The 18,767-nt window shown below is 41.0% G+C and overlaps 1 protein-coding gene across 1 annotated transcript in view; it reads left to right on the top strand.

Annotated features, from left to right (window-relative positions):
- The window catches only part of ARL15 (ARF like GTPase 15), a 416,790-nt gene that overhangs the window by 129,862 nt on the left and 268,161 nt on the right, over positions 1-18,767 (top strand). The window contains exon 3 of the mRNA XM_022597630.2: positions 7,505-7,649. Within this exon, the coding sequence (XP_022453338.1) occupies positions 7,505-7,649 (145 nt within the window). The remainder of the gene's footprint in view (positions 1-7,504; positions 7,650-18,767) is intronic.

The raw sequence follows: 18,767 nt of genomic DNA, 5'->3' as shown, positions 1-18,767 counted from the left end.
AAAACAATTTATTGTTTTTCCCACTAGGGTCTTAAAGGGCCACAGGATTTTTCACCTCAAAAAGTGGACTGCTCTTGTAACCTGGGGAGGGATCGTCTGCTGGGATCCGTCTGGTGATCAAGGGCCTCTTCACAGTACACTGTTGCCCTGCTGATTATTTCTGTAGCTGAGGTGCCATTTGGAATTTATATTCTTTTCACTTCTTTGCAAGACCTACTAAATAATCCAAGACATCAGAGCATTTTTGAAATTCATTTTTCTTCTTGCAGATGGAAAGAAAGGATTAGCTAAAAGCTTGCATGTTCATATAGACCATCTCTTTGACATGGATTTCCACACAGCCCAGTTTATTTATGTATTTTCTCCCATACTCTTCCCCAATGCATATTATTTTGTTTAGTATCTGCTTGTTTATTTATTTACTTTATTGAGGTACAGTTTACATGCACACATTTTAAAGGGGAAAACTTGTGAACTGTTCCCTTAGGGTTTTTTTTCTCCCCTTATTTACCATGTTTAGAATCAGAAATCTGTGCAGCTAGATTCTCTTCATAGACAAGCTTTGTCCTTTCCAGAGGACAAAAAAGGGTTAAATGGAAGAAGCAAACAGCGGGAAAGAGAAGCCAGCAGCCCTTCAGTATCCCCTTGTCTTCCAGCCCAGCCAGCCCCGCTCCTCCTTCCCTGCTCCCTAAGTCTGCCCCAAAGGAACCCAGTTCCTCTAACTGTCCAGGGAGAAAGATGCAGGGTGTCTGCCCAGAATGAAAGGCCATGAGCCGGACAGTGCAATGAAGGAAGCAGTACCGAGACTTGCATCTTCCCCTTCCTCTGCCAGGCATCTGTCCAGTTACACAGGCAGCCTTGTTAAAGCCCCCCTTCACTCCCTCGAGACAACACCCCGCTTCCAAGGCTCTGAGCCCTGACTCCAGACGTGGCTGTACCAAGGCCAAGAGGACATGAGTAAGAGCTCTGGAGCCAAATAGCCCGGGTTGGAGCCCCAGCTCTGGCCCTTACTCTGTACCTTACAAACTCTGGCATATTTTCGTATCTGTACATTGCCCTCTGCGAAGAATGCCCCGAACGTCGCCTCTACATGACACACTCTCAGATGTTAGAGGCTTTTCATTCCCATCACTCAGAAAATTGCTCTGGAGCCAGACTGCCAGGGTTCAAATCCTGGTTCCACTTAACAAGTTTAACTTCTTTGGGCCTCAATTTCCCAGTCTTAAAATGGAAAGTGCAAAGTATCGATGCTTTTCTCATTGGGTTGTTCTTATAAGTGAATTAACACACACAAATCATTTATATCTTGTGCTTAATAGTACTGACCATCTTGGGTTTTGTTTTTGTGTTATTAGGACACAATTCTTCCTCGTGTCTTTTCCAGAGCTTAAGCAGCTCTTACAAGCCCTATAAACATGTTTGGTTGTATTTTCAAAAGACAGACCCATATTTGACTATTATAGACTTGGAATTTTTTTTTTTTTTTTTTTTTTTTTTTTGCGATACGCGGGCCTCTCACCGTTGTGGCCTCTCCCATTGCGGAGCACAGGCTCCGGACGTGCAGGCTCAGCGGCCATGGCTCATGGACCCAGCCGCTCCGCGGCATGTGGGATCCTCCCGGACTGGGGCACGAACCCGTGTCCCCTGCATCGGCAGGCGGACTCTCAACCACTGCGCCACCAGGGAAGCCCAGAAAATATTTTAAATCTTGTAGTTTTGGATATTAATATGCTTCTTAATGTTTTATTCAGTGAACATGTTTAGTGTTAGAAAACATTCTAGAAATTGACTTCCTTTTGTCATTGTGGGAGTTGGTGAGGTTCAGAATATATAGGTGCCTCTTTTTGGTTTTGAAACCAAACCACCTAAGAAATATATCCACTTCAAGTCATGGGTGACTTGTCTTGCTTTTAGGTACCAACTAACTGTTTTCTTGTTAATCTGACAAGTATTTATTGAGCACAGTGCCAGGCCTCACCTGAGGACTCCAAGGAAAGACCTGGTCATCCGCCATAGGAAAACTCCGGTTTTTGTTTGGCAAGACCCGTATTTAAATAAGGAAGAGGTAGTATGGGGCTCGGGCAGTGACTGTATAGCTGTGGGAAGCCCCGACACTGACTGAAGAAAATTTTCCAGCAACTCTACAGAGCCTCAGTCAAATTGAAATCATGCGCAGAATAAAATCATGTCTTCATGATGAAAAACAGAGGATCAATTGAAACAAATGCCATGTCCCCAAAGGCTAGGGATTTAGCGAGACGGGATGGTAGGACATGTGGGCAATGCAGGGGCCAGTGCCAGAGGGGGAAGATTTCGAGCAGGGCTCTGTCTAGAATGGTGAATTGTATGACAGCTTTGCTCCTCTGCTTTGGTGCCTGGCCACCCTTGGTAGCTGTAAAATTAAACTTTTTGAACCAACAATCAGACCGAGGATGAATATGTCTTTGGGTCAGTGTGCATAATTCTGTCATCTAATAATTCTTACAGTCAGTAAAAATTACAGGTGGCATAATACTCACTGCAGCGCTAGAAGTGTGTTAAAGGACCAAAGAGTGGAAGAAAGGAATAGTTCTCGCCGGGGGAACGGGAGACTTTCCGGAGGAGGTGCCAGCTGAGCAGAACTTTGAATGGGAATTTGCCAAGTAGAAAAGAGGGGAGATTTCCTCTTGAGTGCATAGGACCCGGGTGGCACAGAAACACGAAGTGCTCAGACTGTTTGAGGGACTAGAGAGTGATCTGGAGGGTGGCTGGCATCATTAAGGTGGAGAGGTAGAGGGAAGTGCGATATACAGTCAAGTGCTTCATTAGTGCTTTACAGCGTCAATTTGTTGAGTAGTTATTCACTGAGTCCTGCTGTGTACAGTGCTCGACAGACCTACCGATGTCTGGCGCTGTCCCCAACAGAAATGGGGACATTTTAAGATAATCTTGCTGCCTTGGTGCTAGACCACCAGACTGAAATACTTGCAATTTAATCTTTTGCTTATTTTTTTCCTGATACGTGTGATCATCCTCCTTCAAGCAAATATTCCTAAGGTTTTGCTTGGGCTTTTTGGCTAATCCACCTTTTAGCTAAGGGTTATACAATTTGTCCAAAGACTACGACACAGAGTTACTACTGGTGATTCCGGTCTTGGCCCTCTCTCAAGATATTGACACACTGTTTCCTCACATACAGTGTTGGTAGAAGCTTATGGATGCATGCTGGGGGGTAACATCCTGCATCCTGACATGATAAGAGAGAGACACTGGGTTCTTTTGGAAAGGAACAAGTCATAATGGACCCTATGTGAAAAGACCTGTGAACTAAAGCAATCTAGGCAACAGAGGCTGTGACCTTGGTTGTCTGATGCCATCTTCCCCTGCCCCCCCACCCGCCATAGTTACCCTGTTCTCTATTGCCTGCTGCAAGTGAAGGGTAAGGGTTGTATGTCTTTAGTGTCTTGGGTTGGACTGGGATGGGTTGGAGCACGTGGTGACTGCTGTGGGCTGATGGAAGGGAAGTACCACAGTCTGGGCTGTATGGTGGGCTGCCAGGCCCTTGCCCAAGAAAGCTAACAATCACCTAAGATGCCTTAGGAAGATGGGCACTTATTTACCTGTATTCTCCTAGCATAATGCACTGAACTGATGCCTCATAATGTCCTCCTAAAGAAAGGAAGTGGCCGATAGTGTTAAAACGTTACTGGTTAATCATGGGGAGACCGAAGCCGCCGAGGTTTATGGGCCTGCACGGAGTCATACAATGCCTCAGTGTCTGGCCTGGGAATGAAGCCTGAGTTTGCCGCTTGCTGTCAGGACGGCCGACGGCATTGTGTTTAGCATTGTACATCAGTGAAAGGGGCTTACCCTTAACAATGCACGAGCTGCTGTAGGAGACAGACACAATGAACTTTGGTACAGTATAGTCTAGAGGCCAAAATGAGTAATTTTAAGTAAATTGACTATGAGATCCAAAGCTTCATTAAGTTTTAAAATGAAAACCAAGTGAAAGCTCTGTACAGTTTTTAGGAACTGACTCCAAAAACATGAACATTCTTCCCCCATTTGAAGTAGCATAGTTTTAAGAGTCTTATTTTATGGCTTGAATCTGACACTACCGCTGTTAACCGTAGGATTTATTTATTTCAAATAAATACTCCAGGAGTCTGTGACTTATTTCAAAGATCCTGCCTTAGAATAATTGTCAGTCTAACCTTTATGCTTTTTATGTTCCAAAATGTCTCATTATTACAGACTGTGGTTTGCAGGGGGCGGTGGGGGGGGGGGCTTTTGTTTTATTCAGATTTGGTTTAGTTTGGGTTTTTTCAGAACAGTTGAAATATGGAACCTGAAATTCCAGAAAGAGACTGGGGGAGAGGGGAGATGTCATGTTACATGCCTTTACCATCTGCATGATTGGAACTCTGGGGTAGAGATGGCGTCACTGGGGAGAACAGAGAGAGAGGAGATAAAGACGAGAGTGGAGTAGAACGTCACTGCTAAATTGCCTTTTATGTCAGACATGTCGTAGGTGACCTAGAATAAATGAGCAGGTGATGTAGATATTATTGGGCTTGGCTGCAAAGTTTTCACACTCTGGAGTTTAAAAAAAAACATGAAAATGAAATTCTGGAACTTTGGGCCAAAATACGTTGAGTAATATTGCCGTGTGAATGATTGAAACTGGGCAATATGTAGCAATCGTCACCTGCAATTTCATCTGGTATTTAAGACTGATGACAGTTTGGGCCAGGGTAGTTGAACGGGTCTCTTGCCAGGAGCTAGCCCAAGGGAGTTCTGGCAGAGGAGCTGAGCATGAATGGTGCTGTCCAGAGCAGGAATAGGGTCTCTCCCCTCTCCCCGCAGCAAAGATCCCAGCAGCCCGGTAAGAGAAACCACCGTGTGACTGGTGCTGTTGTCTGCCATAGTTGAACCTGGCAGAGCTCTTCTTAGTGAATGGCTGCTAGCCAGTCTTTGAGGGAATACGTACATACATACATCTGTCTCTCAGGAAAACTCTAATCATGAGTCCAGGAGACTTGTTTCTTTTATGGGTAAGAAAAAGTTTGCAAAAAGTCAGACATTATCAGCCAGCCTTCATATGAATCTGGGATGAGATGTATTGGCATCTAGAATGCTTTTTATTGTCATAGTCATTAATCTTGTAGGAGAGGCAAAATGGAGCTCAAGTAAGGCCAGAGAAGAGTCACGAATATGATGGAGGAGTGGCAGGGGCTGCTATATGAAGGCAGACTGAAATAATTAGGACTCCTCAGGCTCTAAACAGAGGAGAAGAAATATGATTAGAGTTTAATAAATCCATGAAGAATATGGATTAGATAATCATAGAATTTACCAGAAGTAGGCAGAGCCCCTTAAAAGCCGAGGAAAAGTGAATTTAGGACAAAAAGAAGGCCTTTCATACCAAGAAAGTAGGTCGTGCACATCAAAACCACTCTTTTGGTAACTGGGCTAAAACTTCTGGCATTGAAGAGCAGTGAAAAAGTCAAGCGTTTCTTTTATTTTAACACTATTTTCTTGAAGCATGGGGGACCCAGAGAGAGCCTAGATCAAGCTTCCTACTAGCCTTTACATTTTCTTTTCTCTTTTCTTAGGCGAAATTTAAATGTCATTCATTCGTCATTCAACAGTTATTCACTGAGGGTGGCTTCTATGCCGTGTTCTCTGCTAAGCACTGTGGATACTAGGATGAAGATGGACAGATATGGTTCCCACAGTCTGGTGATGAATGAGAAACTGTAATAGTCTGTGTGCTGAATTCACAAAAGTGCTGTGAGAGCTTGACATGAATTGCTAATGTATTCTTAGCATCAGAGCAGGCGGCCCTGAGGAAGGGGTGCTCTAACTGGGACCCGAAAGCCAATGAAGCATTTGCTATGCCAAGAGTTCGGGGGAAGAGGGAGAGGCGTATGTTGAATGCCTTGAGGTGCCAGAGGGTCAGCGTGACTGGAGGTGGGAGGGTGAGAGGGAGAGTAAGAGGAGAATCATGGAGGTGAGGCTGGAGGGGTGGGTGGAGGAGATCATGGAAGGTCTTGTAGACCATGATGATCATTATGGAGGCCGTGTGGAGAATAGAGGGGGCAACGGTGAATGTACTGGGACCCATTGGAGGATGTTGATGTTGTCCAGGCAGCAGTGGCCTGGGCTGGAGAGAGGCAGACAGATTCTAGACCTGTTTCAGAGGTCGTATGGACTGGACTTGTCAATTGACCAACGTGGATATGAGAAGTGAGGGTGAGGAATAATCAAGCTTGATTTATGAGAGTATGACAGCCAGTTAGGCCTCACATTTCATCTGAGTGAGAAGAATTAGCACAGACATTTTATAGGTCTCTTCTCTCATGATCTCCAAAGGACCCAGAAGTCAGTAGGTCTGCCTCCCTCTTACCTCTCTGTCTCCCTCTTCCTCTGTTGAATCTTTCAGGTCCTAAATGCTTCAGACTCTACAAGCTGGCACATAGATGGCCCCTAATAAGTGGATGTCAAATAAGTAGAAAGACCAAAAACTGCATGAGTGGCTTCCAGCCTCCCAAATCCCCTTGTCTTTAACCCTTGCAGAGCAAACGGCAGTTCATAGTACCCTGAGGTCAGTTGACCTGAAGCAAGATTTAGCAAGAGTCAAGATGGCGGTGATATACACAGGAATTCTATTTAATGCTTTTTAAAGGCATTTTATTCTGAAATAACATCAAAGCACTGGAAGACTAGTACACGGAACTCTCCTGTAGACTCTACTCAGGTTCCCCAGTCATTAACATTTTACCATGATTGCTTTATCACATTCCTCACCATCTAGGCGTGGAGACGGTGATGGAGATAGGGATTTAGAAATGTTCTTAGCCAGTTAATTGCAGATGTCAAGACTCTTCATCTCTAAGTACTATCGTATGTGTTTTCTCAGGACAGTGATATTCCTTATGTAACCACAGTCTGCTGATTAAATTCAGAAAATGTAACCTTCAGTGATACTGTCATTGCAGGCTCTGATATTCAGTCTCTAGTCAGCTGTCACCTGTTGTCCCAACACTGTCGTTTATGGTGTCTCTTCCCCCGCCCAATCCAGGAGGCATGGCATTCGTTATGTCTCTTTAGTCTTCTTTAACCGGGAACAGTTCCTCAGTCTTTCTTTGACGTTTTAGAGAAGAACAGGCTGCTTGCCCTGCAGAATGCTCCTCGCGGCAGTGTCATCTGATTTCCTCGTGCTTGGATGCAGGTGGTGCATTTTTGGCAGAAAAGCTGCATAATGACGTGGCACCCCTCGCGGTGCCCCCACCTCAGCAGGAGGGGAGCCGGCAAGTCCGAGTGGGTCTCATTCCTGGGAAGTTAACTTTGATTGCTTAGTCAAGGCAGTGTCCTCCTGGTCTCTCACTCTAAAGGTCCCTTTCCTCCTTAGGGTCAATAGGTTATTTAATTACCTCTCAGTACATAGTCATTTGAAATGTGACTAAGCTTTGTGCCCACAGTCATGCTTAAAAGCGCTGCATTTCCCCTCTCTTGGCAGTGTTTTAGAGCACTCTGCTGCAAGGGACCACCACCTGCGCGCCCAGAGTATGACCTGGTCTGCATAGGCCTCACGGGCTCTGGCAAGACCAGCCTCCTGTCCAAGCTCTGCAGCGAAAGCCCCAACAGCGTGGTGTCGACCACAGGTGGGTACAGTGCCGGCTTCTCGCCCTTTTCTTCCTCACCTCTGGGATGCTCTCGTTTCCTATGCTGTTGGTGGGGTCCCCTCATTTCACTGAAATGCTTCAGTCAGTTGATTATTTATTTTTAGATACTCTATTTTTCAAGCTATATTTAAGGGGGGCTTTAATAGCATCAAATTGCTGCACGCTTCATCCCTCCAGTTGGTCATTTCAGTGCCACTGAATAAATCAAGCCAGGAGAATGTTGATAGAAACTAACCTCGCAACCTGGAATTCTCGTACTGTGACAGATGGGTTCAGCTCAGGCCCACTGAGCGTCCTCCTCCCTTGAAGTGTCACTCTAGCCTACTCGTGTTGGTCACACGCTCCCTACACGGTACAAGTGATAGTCTGAATCTTCTTCCCTGGAAGATGGTGGGCACAGGGACCGTTGATCAGGTTTACCATGTTGTTCCCTGAGGTGGCCAAGAAAAGTCAGTCTAGGCAGTGGTTCTCAATCAGGGCAGATTTTGCTCTCCAGGGGACATCTGGCAATGTCTGGAGACATTTTGGTTCTTACAGCTTGGGGGGGGTGCTACTGACTTCTTTTGAGTAGCGGCCAGGGATGCTGCTAAACATCCTACAGTGCACAGGACGGGCACCCTCCATAAGGAATTATCTGGCCCAAAGTATCAAAGTGCTACCAAGAACTTTTCTCACTCGCCAAAAGTGTCCTCTTTTTCCTCTGAAAATGAAGCGGGAGAGACAAGTGTTAACTAGAGAAAATTATGGGAGGTGAAAACCAGAGCTGCTCTGGGAGAACTGACAGGGAAGGAGTGGGCTGGGACATTGTCGGGGAAACTTAAAAAGATTGTTCATTCAGACAGCTTTCTTTTTTGAACACCTACCATGTGCTAGGTCCAGTGTTAGAAACTGGGGATAAGCAGTGATCCCAGCACTCCAGGAGACTCAGGCTATGGGCCACACAGACATTAAGCTTGTGTCCAGAAGTACACAAAGGAGGAGAAGCAATCAGTTTTGCTTGGACTGGGGGAAGGGGAGGATGATACATGATGGAGTTTTCTACATTGGACTAGCAAGCCTGGCAGACAAGCAGGAATAAGAGAGTGAGGTGGGAGAAGAAAGAAGATTTGGGGACAGAGGGGAAGCTGTGTGAGGGCAGAGGGGCCTGAAACAGGTTGCTACCTCCTGGGAACCACATTTCCGAGTGGCTGCGACACATGGTTAGTAGAATGCCACGAGCTGAGTCACAGGAGATAAGCAGTGGCCAAATCTTGGCAAACCTTTTATACCACACTCAGGAATTTGAGCTTTGTAGATAGCACAGAGACATCTGCACATATTTTAAGCAAAGAGAAACTGTGTGATAAAATATCCATTTGAGAAAGATCACGCTAGCCATGATGCTGAGGCTGAACTGTGGAAAGCTCCATTAGCCATTAACTAAGACAGTGATGGGAGGGAGGGGGGTAGGGGGAGGGAGGGAGAATGGAGGGGGAGGGAGGAAGGAGGGAATAGATAGGATACTTATTGCAGGCCTAGTATTGACAGAGCTTGCTGGCCAGTTGGGTTTGGAGGATGAGGGAGAGAGAGAAGCCAAGGGTGACTCAGGTCCTGGCTTAGGTGAAGGGTATATGATGGAACCGTTGACTAGGATTTCCTGTAAGTAGGAAAAATATTGATGACCAAGAGCCTTACCTCATTTCAGGCCAGGTTTTGCCACCAAATAAGTTAGGGGAAGAGTGCAGGCTTTGAAGGCTTTTCAGAGTTTAGAATTGTAGATAAGAAACTGTGGACCTGTGAAGAAACAGAGACATAGCTTGATTAAAGGATGAGGAAAAGCTTGAGGGGTTCATGATGACTGGTGAGGCCACAGGGAGGATGAACAGAGCTCAAGTGTGGCCTGTTTCAGGAAGCCATTTCTAACTACCTTCCTTTCCCCCACGTGGAACTGAGAACTCCCTGCTCTCCCACTGTGAAGTGTTTATCTCTCTACCATTTAGTGCCTGAGACACTGCTGTTGACACATTTGTCTCCCCAGGCTAAGGGGCAGATAGAGCATCTTATTTAGCTTGTGCCTCCAGATCCTGGCACACGGTTTGGACATAGCTAAGATGCTTGTTGAGTGAATAAGCCTGCAACAGTAAATTGAATCCTTATGTTTTTACATAAAATAATCGTACCTCTCTGAACCTCATAACTGCTTTTTATGACAGGTAAGATTCTTTTTCCATATTCTGTCTTTAAATCATCTGAGGCTCAAAGGTATGGTGATATGGCTGTTTTCACACAGTTAATGACAGAGGTAGGATGCCGGTGCAGGTCTTCAAATGAAGGTTAGTGGTACCCAAGCCTTAGAATTTCTGATGAGAGTATTATTTGCTAGTTGTCTGTAAAGCTGTGGACGTCTTCTGAGGAATGTGTTACGTAATATGCAGACTTTATTAACTTAACAATTCTTTTAAAGCAAAATAACTTCCTTCAAAATATGTATGAGTAACACAAGTAAACCGTTCTTCACTTATCAGAGGTATAAATGAGAAGCACTATTGCTAGAAGCACAGTTTTGAATTACAATGTTCAAAATTATCTGTAAATAATTTTATAATTTATTATTTATAAATTGCAATGCAATATGTTCTATATTTGCTTTTATTCAATTTTTTAATAATATGTTTTCCTCTTACTGGAACCCGTTGTAACCTTGTGTACTAATTGATTTTCTGATGAATTAGTAAGTTGGCTGACATTTTGGATATCAAGCTTCTATGAGTTGTCATTGTCCTGAACCAGGCACAGTGCCTTTTTGGAGACCTGTTTGGAGGTCTCGGCTATCAAGAAGTTTATACCTGGGGTAGGATTACCATGATAAACAGTTTTTATTGAATGTTTAATATATGCCAGGAGCGAAGACAGAATAAGTGCTATACTTGATGGTATAAATATGGAAGTTAAAAGAGTGATCGTTTCTAACCTGTGGGATCAAAGAAGGCCTCATTCAAATAGGGCCTCATATCATGGGGAGAATCTAAGGAACGGGGTGAGGAGAGTAAGGATAGAAAGCATAGGGTGTATTTGGAGAACAGTTCATGATCTTACTGGGTTGAGGCCCAAGATGTGGAGGTATAGCATGAGTTGTGATCCAAAGCTAGAGACTAGAGAAGCTACTGAGAGAGACCTGTAACATGGAGAGGTGATCCATCAGGGGCTGTGAGGAATGGAGAGTTAGAGGCAGATGTCATTAATCCTATAAAACTGTCAAAGATATTGGGAAATAGAGAGGAAAGGAAAAGAATCAAATATGACTTCTAGCTGGTGACTGAGTGAAATATAAAAAGTGGGAAGAAGGTGACAGACAGTTTTAAGATACAAGATAATGAGCTTAGTTTTGGACATGCTAATTTGAGGTGTTGGCAGGACTTTCAACAGTGATCCAAATGCCAAAAGACAGGCTGACTAAAGAGAGCTTATAGCAAGAGATCTAGATTTGAGATACAACTGAATTGTTGATTTGCACGAGATTGTTGAGGGATGATGAGCAGAGAGGGAGGAGAAGAGTGCTAAGCACCAACTATATTTCATTCATTCTTTCTGCATTTGTTGAATGCCTGTTACATGATTGCCGCTGATTTAGGCACTAAGGGTGCGTCAGTGAACAAACTAGACAAATATCCTTGCCCTTTGGAGCTTACATTCTAGCATCTGCATTAAACAGGGAATCTAAACCAGGCAGTTCTATATAGTATCATATAAGTCAAATGTGAACAATAGATCAAAGGAACCAGAATTAAATAATATAAACCGAAGTCTAAAATCTGAGAGGAGGCCATGGATGTGGTGACCATTAATGACCAATGGTAGACCAGTTTCAGTAGAGCGTTGGGGTAGAAACTAACATGAACCATGAGAGGGTGGTGAGCATGCAGAGGGAATGAGGCACAGACTGTCCATTTTACTCCTTGGGCCCCTGGCTAAGATTGCACATAGATTACTCTTTTAAGAAGGTAACAGAAAGACAGAAACACAGAAAGCAGTGGTAAAGGAGTTTATTTTTGCAAGGAAATGTGCCACGTGAGCATGCTAGTGGACAGAGGTGTAAGGGTGGTGATCAGGAAGAAGGAAACACTGAAGATGTTCAGTAGAGGGCAGGGAGTGCAAGAATAAGTGAAGACTTCTGATTCTGGTCAAGACAGAGTAACTAGAACTGGCTTACGCTCCCACCTGAAATAACCAAAAGGGGGGAACAAAAAACAGACAAGATATATAAAACAGTTTTTAAGAAAGTAAATATCAAGCAACAAGGGTTAGTCATCCCTGAGAGCTGAGAAACAAATGAGATGAGCCCCACAGTTGCCCCAGCCTACTGCCTCAAGACTGTTCCCAGGCCATGGCACAGCTCCAGTGGGAAGTGAGGTGGAGCTCAGTGGACTCCCTGCATTGAGGGGATTGAGCTGAGAGCTGGAGAGACTAGGGCAGCTAGAGTTCGTAGGACACAGTACTGGAGAGGAGAGACTTGTACAGAGAGAGAACCCTAGAGATCTGTAGAGGGTCTCCTTTGAGTATGTGTCATAGCATTCATTGCGTGCACATGAGGAAACTACTCAAGGCTAGCGAAAGAACCATCTGAAAGGGCTAGAGGGAACAGTGCCTGGTGTTCACACAGGACTGAGAGTTATGCCTGTTACCACAAGCCAGATTGGAAGAGTCACAATTCATGAGGTAGTGGGTCGAGTACTAAGGAAGGTTTTGCCTTAGGAATCAGCTCTAAGCTGAGCACTGCCCTAGACGCATGTAGCAAATCATATTAATAAGACAAAAGGCTCAAACAGTTTCCTAGAAACTTTAATACACCCCAGAACAAAGCTGTGTAAGATTTACAGAAAGCAAAATTATCCAGCACTTAAGGTAAAATTCACAATGTCTGACATTTAATCAAAAATTACCAGGCATGCAGAGAGGCTGGAAGACATGATTCATAATGAGAAGAATAATCTGTGAATTGAAACTGACTCATAACTGTCACAAAGATTAGAATTAACAAAGAAGGACATTAAAACTGTTATTATAAAAGTATAGACATGCAAAATATCTAAAAAACCATATAAAAGTTTTAGGGGTGAGCACTAAAATATATGAGATGAAATATATACCAGATAGGATTAATGACAGACTAGACATTGCAGAAAAAAGATTAATGACCTTGAAGGGCATTAGCATTCGGGACTACTCACAGTACAGAGAGAGGAGAAAATGGAAAATGCAAAGAGCAGTAGTGACCTGTGGGACAACTCCAAGTCACCTAATATATGGCAACACCTAACTTTGAATCTATCAAGGTGAGGGGGTGGAGAAAGGGACAGAAAAAAATATTTGAAGAAATGATGGCTGAAATGTTTTCAAACTTGAAGATAAACAACAAATCCAAGAAGCTCATTGAACCCCAAGCACAAGAGATATGAACAAAACTACACCAAGTTACATCCTAATAAAATTACTAAAGCCAGTGATAAGAGTGTGATGGTTAATTTTATGTGTCAACTTGGCTGGGCCGCAGTTCTCAGATATGTCGTCAAACATTGTTCTGAATATTTCTGTGAGTGCGTTTTTATATGAGATTAAGATATAAATCAGCAGCCTTTGAGTAAATTTCTTTATATAATGTGGTTGGGCCTCATCTAACCAGTTGAAGGATTGAATAGAACAAAAGACTGACTTCCCCAGAGCAAGAAGGAAATCTGCACTGGGTGGCCTTGGGACTTGAACTGGAGCATCGGCTCTTTCCTGGGTCTCCAGTCTACTGACCTTCCCTGCAGATTTTGGACTTGCCAGCCTCCATAGTATTACGAATCAATTCCTTGAAACATTTTTCTATGTATACACACATCCTATTGGTTCTGTTTCTCTGGAGAATGCCGAGTAATACAAAAAGGAAATCTTAAAAACAGAGAAAAGATGTTACACAGAAACAAAGATAAGAGTGACATCAGATTTCTCACTGCAAACGATGCAAGGGAGAAGGCAGTGGAGCACACCTTTAAAGTACTGAAGGGAAAAATAATTATCAGCCTATATCCAACAGAAGTATCTTTCAAAAAGAAACTCAAAATAAAGCCTTTTTCAGACATTAAAAAAGTGAAAGAATTTGCTAGCAGACCAAAGTTATAAGAAAATGCTAAAGGAAGTTTTTCAGGCAGGAGAAAAATGGTTACAGATGGAAATCTGGATCTATACAAAGCAAAGTAACAGAATGGTGACTACATGGATAATTATATAAGATTTAGTTCTTATTTAAATCTCTTTATAACTGTTTAAATAAAAGCAGTATATTGTGGAGTTTATAACATGTAAAAGTAAAATGCATGAGGACAATAGAATAAAAGTCATAGAGGAAAAAGGGAAGTATACTATTGTTAGGTTCTTATATGTGAAGTAATTTAATAACACTTGAAGGTAGACTATGATAAGTTAAAGATACACTATAAACCCTAAAGCAACCACTAAAATAACAAAAGAAAGTGTGAGAGCCAATAAGGCAACAAATAAGATAAGATGGAACTATAAAAAATAATTAATCAGAAAGAAGGCAGGAAAAAAGGGAACAAGAATATATGGGACAAGTAGAAAACAAGTAGCAAGGTGTTAGCACTCACACCTGACCATCAGTCATCAAATTAAATGCAAATGGTCTAGACTCCTCAATTAAGAGACTGAGAATATGATTAGATTAAAAAAACAAGACCCAACTATATGCGGACTTTAAATATAAAGACACAAATAGATTAAAAGTAAGAAGATGGAAAAAGATATGTTACGCCAATAGGCATAAGAAAGAGTCAAAAGAAAGTTGGAGCGGCTATATTAATATCAGACAAGGTAGACTTTGGAGCAAAGAATAATACTGGGGATAAAGAAGTTCATTTCATAATGATGAAAGAGTCTTTGAATCAGAGGACATAACAATGCTGAACATTTATGTATGTAATAACTTCAAAAATACACATAGCAAAAACTGACAAAACCCACAATTGTAGTCAGAGATTTCAGTACTCTCAATTATTGATAGAACACGTAGAAAGAAAATAGAGGTAGTAGACTTGAACAACACTATCAGCCACCTGGACCTGATTAACATGTATACAACCCTCTACACAACAGCAGCAGAGAACCTTCTCAAGTGCATTTGTAACGTTTACCAAATAAGACCATATTTGAGGACATAAAACAAGTTTCAATAAATTTAAAAGTATTCAGACCACATGGAATTGAATTAGAAATCAAGACCATCTCTGGAAAAGTCCCCAAATATTTGGAAACTAAAGTACTTCTAAATAACCCATGGATCAAATAAGAAATCAAAAGAGAAATTGTAAAGTATTTTATACTGAATGAAAATACAACACATCAGAATTTGTGGGATGTCTCTAAAGCAGGACTGTGGGGGAAATTCATAGCTCTGAACCCCTGGATTAGGAAAGAAGGCCCTCAAATCAGTGACCTCAACCTCCACCTTAAGGAACTACAAGAGACGGACAGGTCAAACCCAAAGTAAGCAAAAGAAAGGAAATAATAAGGATCAAAGTAGAAATCAGTGGAATAGAAAAACAGTAGAGAAAACTCATTAGATCAAAAGCTGCTTCTTTGAGAAGATCAATAAAGCTTAAGAAACTCTAGCCAAACTGATCAGGGAAAAAAAAAATCAAAGATGACACTAATTTATAGTATCAGGAATGAGAGAGATTACATCAATATAGAGTCTATAGGTATTAAAAGGATAATAGAATATTATGAACAACTTCATACCAGTAAATTTGACAACTTAAATGGATGAATTACTTGAAAGACAAGTTATCAAAGCTCATTCAAGAAGAAATAGAAAGCCCAGATCTATAGTTATTAAAGAAATTGAAATTATAGTTTTTTAAAAAAAAGAACTTGACGTTTAGTTGGCTTCACTGGTGAATTCTATCAAACATCTGAAGTAATAATGCCACTGCTACACAATATCTTTCAGAAAATTGAAGGAGGGAAGACTTTCCAACTCCTTCTATAAGACCAGCAAGTTTAATGTCAAAACCAGATAAAGACATTGCAAAAAAAACTACATACCATATCCCTCATGAACATAGATACCAAAAATATAAACAAAAATCTTGCAAATCAAATCTTAAAGTAGTATATTTTTAATAGGATAATGTGTCATGACCAAGTAACATTTATCCCAGGAATACAGGGTTGGTTTCATGTTCAAAAATCAGTAAATTTAATTTACAATATTAATAAGCTAAGAAAAGAAAACCATGTGATCATCTCAAGAGATGCAAACAAAAAAAACAAAAAACATTGATTTCTGATAAAAACTCTCACCAAAATAGGAACAGAGGGAATTTCCTCAACTGTTAAAGGTCATGTATGAAAACCCTATAGCTGTTGTCATACTTAATGATGAAATACAGAATTTATTCCTGGTCTGATTAGGAATAAGACATGGATGTCTGTTGTCACCACTTCTGTTCAACATTGTAGTAAAGATTCTGGCCAGTGCATCAGGCAAGAAAAGAAATAAAAGGTTTCCAGATTAGAAAGGAATAAGTAAAACTTTCTTGGTTTGCTGATGACAGGATCATCTATGTAGAAAATTTGATGGCATCTACAACTTTATACCAACAAATTAGTGATGGCTAATGTGAATTTAGATCTGATAGTTTTGGAGATCTGAAAATTTGGAGGATAGCTTTGATCATTAGTTTGGAGAATGTTGTCTATAAGAGTAGAAGCAGATAGAGTGGTGGACAAATGTGTTGAATTCATTCAGATAGATAAGCAAATGCCCTGAAAGTTGGTAGATGGAAATGCAAAGGTGGACACAGAAACAGATGTCACAACTTTAGCTGGGAAGTTATTAAGAGGTGAGTATGGTAAAGCGGTAAAAGCATTATAAGGAAGCAAAGCTTGTCCTGGCTGGCCCTGATGAGGGAAGGAAAAGCTCTGTTTGCTAGTATAAGAAGGAAGGAAAAGCGTGTAAGAAAATGTTGGAGGCTAGAAAAGACTTTTCTTAACAAAGGTGAGGTTCCCTGTGATTCGTTGAGAGGGCTCTGCAAGGATAAAGGCAGGGCAGAGTTGGGCATGAGGTGCAAAGAGAAGAGAAGGGGTAGATGCTTGTTGGTTGAGTCTGTATGTTTATTGTAGCTAATGAAGGTGGGCAAGAGGTTGGAGAAACTAATTAGTGGTGACGGAGGAGGGGTGGAGGCAGAGGAGAACCAAGCAGGCTGATTTTAGTTATTAGTGGACCCACAAAACCCAGTCCTCACCAGAGTTCCAGACGGACATTGCCAGCCTGTTCAAACTCAACTGCCGGCTCCTTTTTGTTGTGTATGTATGCAGCTGAAGAAGAACAAAGGAGGTAGAAGGAAGGTCCTAAAATAAATGACAAAACCCAATGGCAAGAAAAGGTAACTAGAAGAAATGAGGAGGTCAGAAAGCCACATGTGCATGTGAACATTCAATGTGAGGATGGGAGAATAGCTGAAGGAGGTCCTACGGAGAATAATGTACAAAGTGAACGAGCAAGGGAGCTAACTATATAAAAGTTTAGAAAGACTGGAAAGCTAAGATTAAGATGACAAATGTAAGTAAAAGCAATGCAGTTGAGAAGTATTTCTATCAGATATTACAGATAAGAGTTTATGACAGTCCCATTTAGAGAATTCAGTCACGTTCACAAGTAGTGTCTAGAATCTAATTGATTAATTAAGCTAAGTCCACAAAGGTATTCAGGAAAAGAATTAATGGCAAACAAATAAATGGAAAGGTTTGGCTTTACAAGAAGTTCAACTTTACTAGAAAATAAATAAGAAAATGTTAATTTTATACCTAAATTTACCAAAACGTGTGTTGACTGTTTTTTTTTTTTGAAAGAAGTTATTCATATAAATTAAAGGTTACCAAAATATTTACATCCCTTGGCCTAATAAGCGTGTCACTAAGAATTTCCATTAAGTGTGTAATTTCAAAGAAACTGTATGAACAAACTGATTCCTTGCAACATTTTGTATCACTAAAACTTTAAAGTAATTTAAATGTCCTATATCAAAGGAGTTTGTTAATTAACTCGTGGTACATCAGTTGAAATGAACATATATCGGAAAACACGATCTTCTGTCAAGGAAAATTAAATTTACATTCATTTTGAAAATTAAACCTTGCAAAACTATGCTTTTAAATCAAAAATGGGAAAAAAAACATAAAAAATAACTATGGGCTTTGTTGGTATGGTCGAATTATGTGTGAAATTTTATTCTCTTAAATTATTTCTCTACTTTATAATGTTTTGATAATATAAAGCCAATTAAAAATGAAATATTTGTTGGAAGAGTTTGGAACAGTTGAAAAGATACACTGAGAATTAGTTTCTTAAAATGAAAACATGACACACAAGGGTATGTCCATCCATTTCAGCAAGGCAAGAATGTCAGCCTTTTCTTCAGAAGTAAAGGGAATCCAAACTTTATTGGATTGTTAACTTCAGCAGTCTTTTACTTTGACATAATTTTTAAAAGATACTTAAATTGTCAAAACTCAAAGGGCCAAGAAGTCCTGAAAAGAGCAGGTCTTGCTGATAGAGGAAAAAAATTGAGTAGCTTACACCTTGGTCTAGAAACAAAAGTGAACTTTGTCCAGAGTGAATTCCTTGACTGTATATGCCCAAAGAATTTGTTGATAAAAGGGATTGTTAACCTGTAGATTACACAATATTCGCTTTTTTTTCTTTTTAAAACAGAGGAATGGAATCTAAAGGTTTAGGGTAATATATTCTTGTAACATAGAGAACAATCTAGAGAAAATTGAACACTTGGAATTGAAAAAGGTTGAAAAATCTTTTCTAGGGATATATATTACTATGTTTGAAAATTTGTCAAGTGATATGTTGGTCAGTTAAAATAGAAAACAATTATGGTAATTTGAAAGAAATACAGAAAAGTTTATGAAAATTTGAATCAGGCATTTTAATAAGTTTAGTATTAGCTGCATACACGTTAAGAAGAAATAAGTTAGAAAGTCAAATTTGGTATCTGCTAAAGAATTGTGTTTTATAAATGCTGGTAGATTAAATTTCCTTTTATG

This window comes from Delphinapterus leucas, chromosome 3 (genome assembly GCF_059928025.1).
Source record: "Delphinapterus leucas isolate spDelLeu-1000000601 "Yukka" chromosome 3, BTC_Dleu_Yukka2, whole genome shotgun sequence".
NCBI lineage: Eukaryota > Metazoa > Chordata > Mammalia > Artiodactyla > Monodontidae > Delphinapterus > Delphinapterus leucas.
This window is presented reverse-complemented; position numbering and strand designations above follow the sequence as displayed.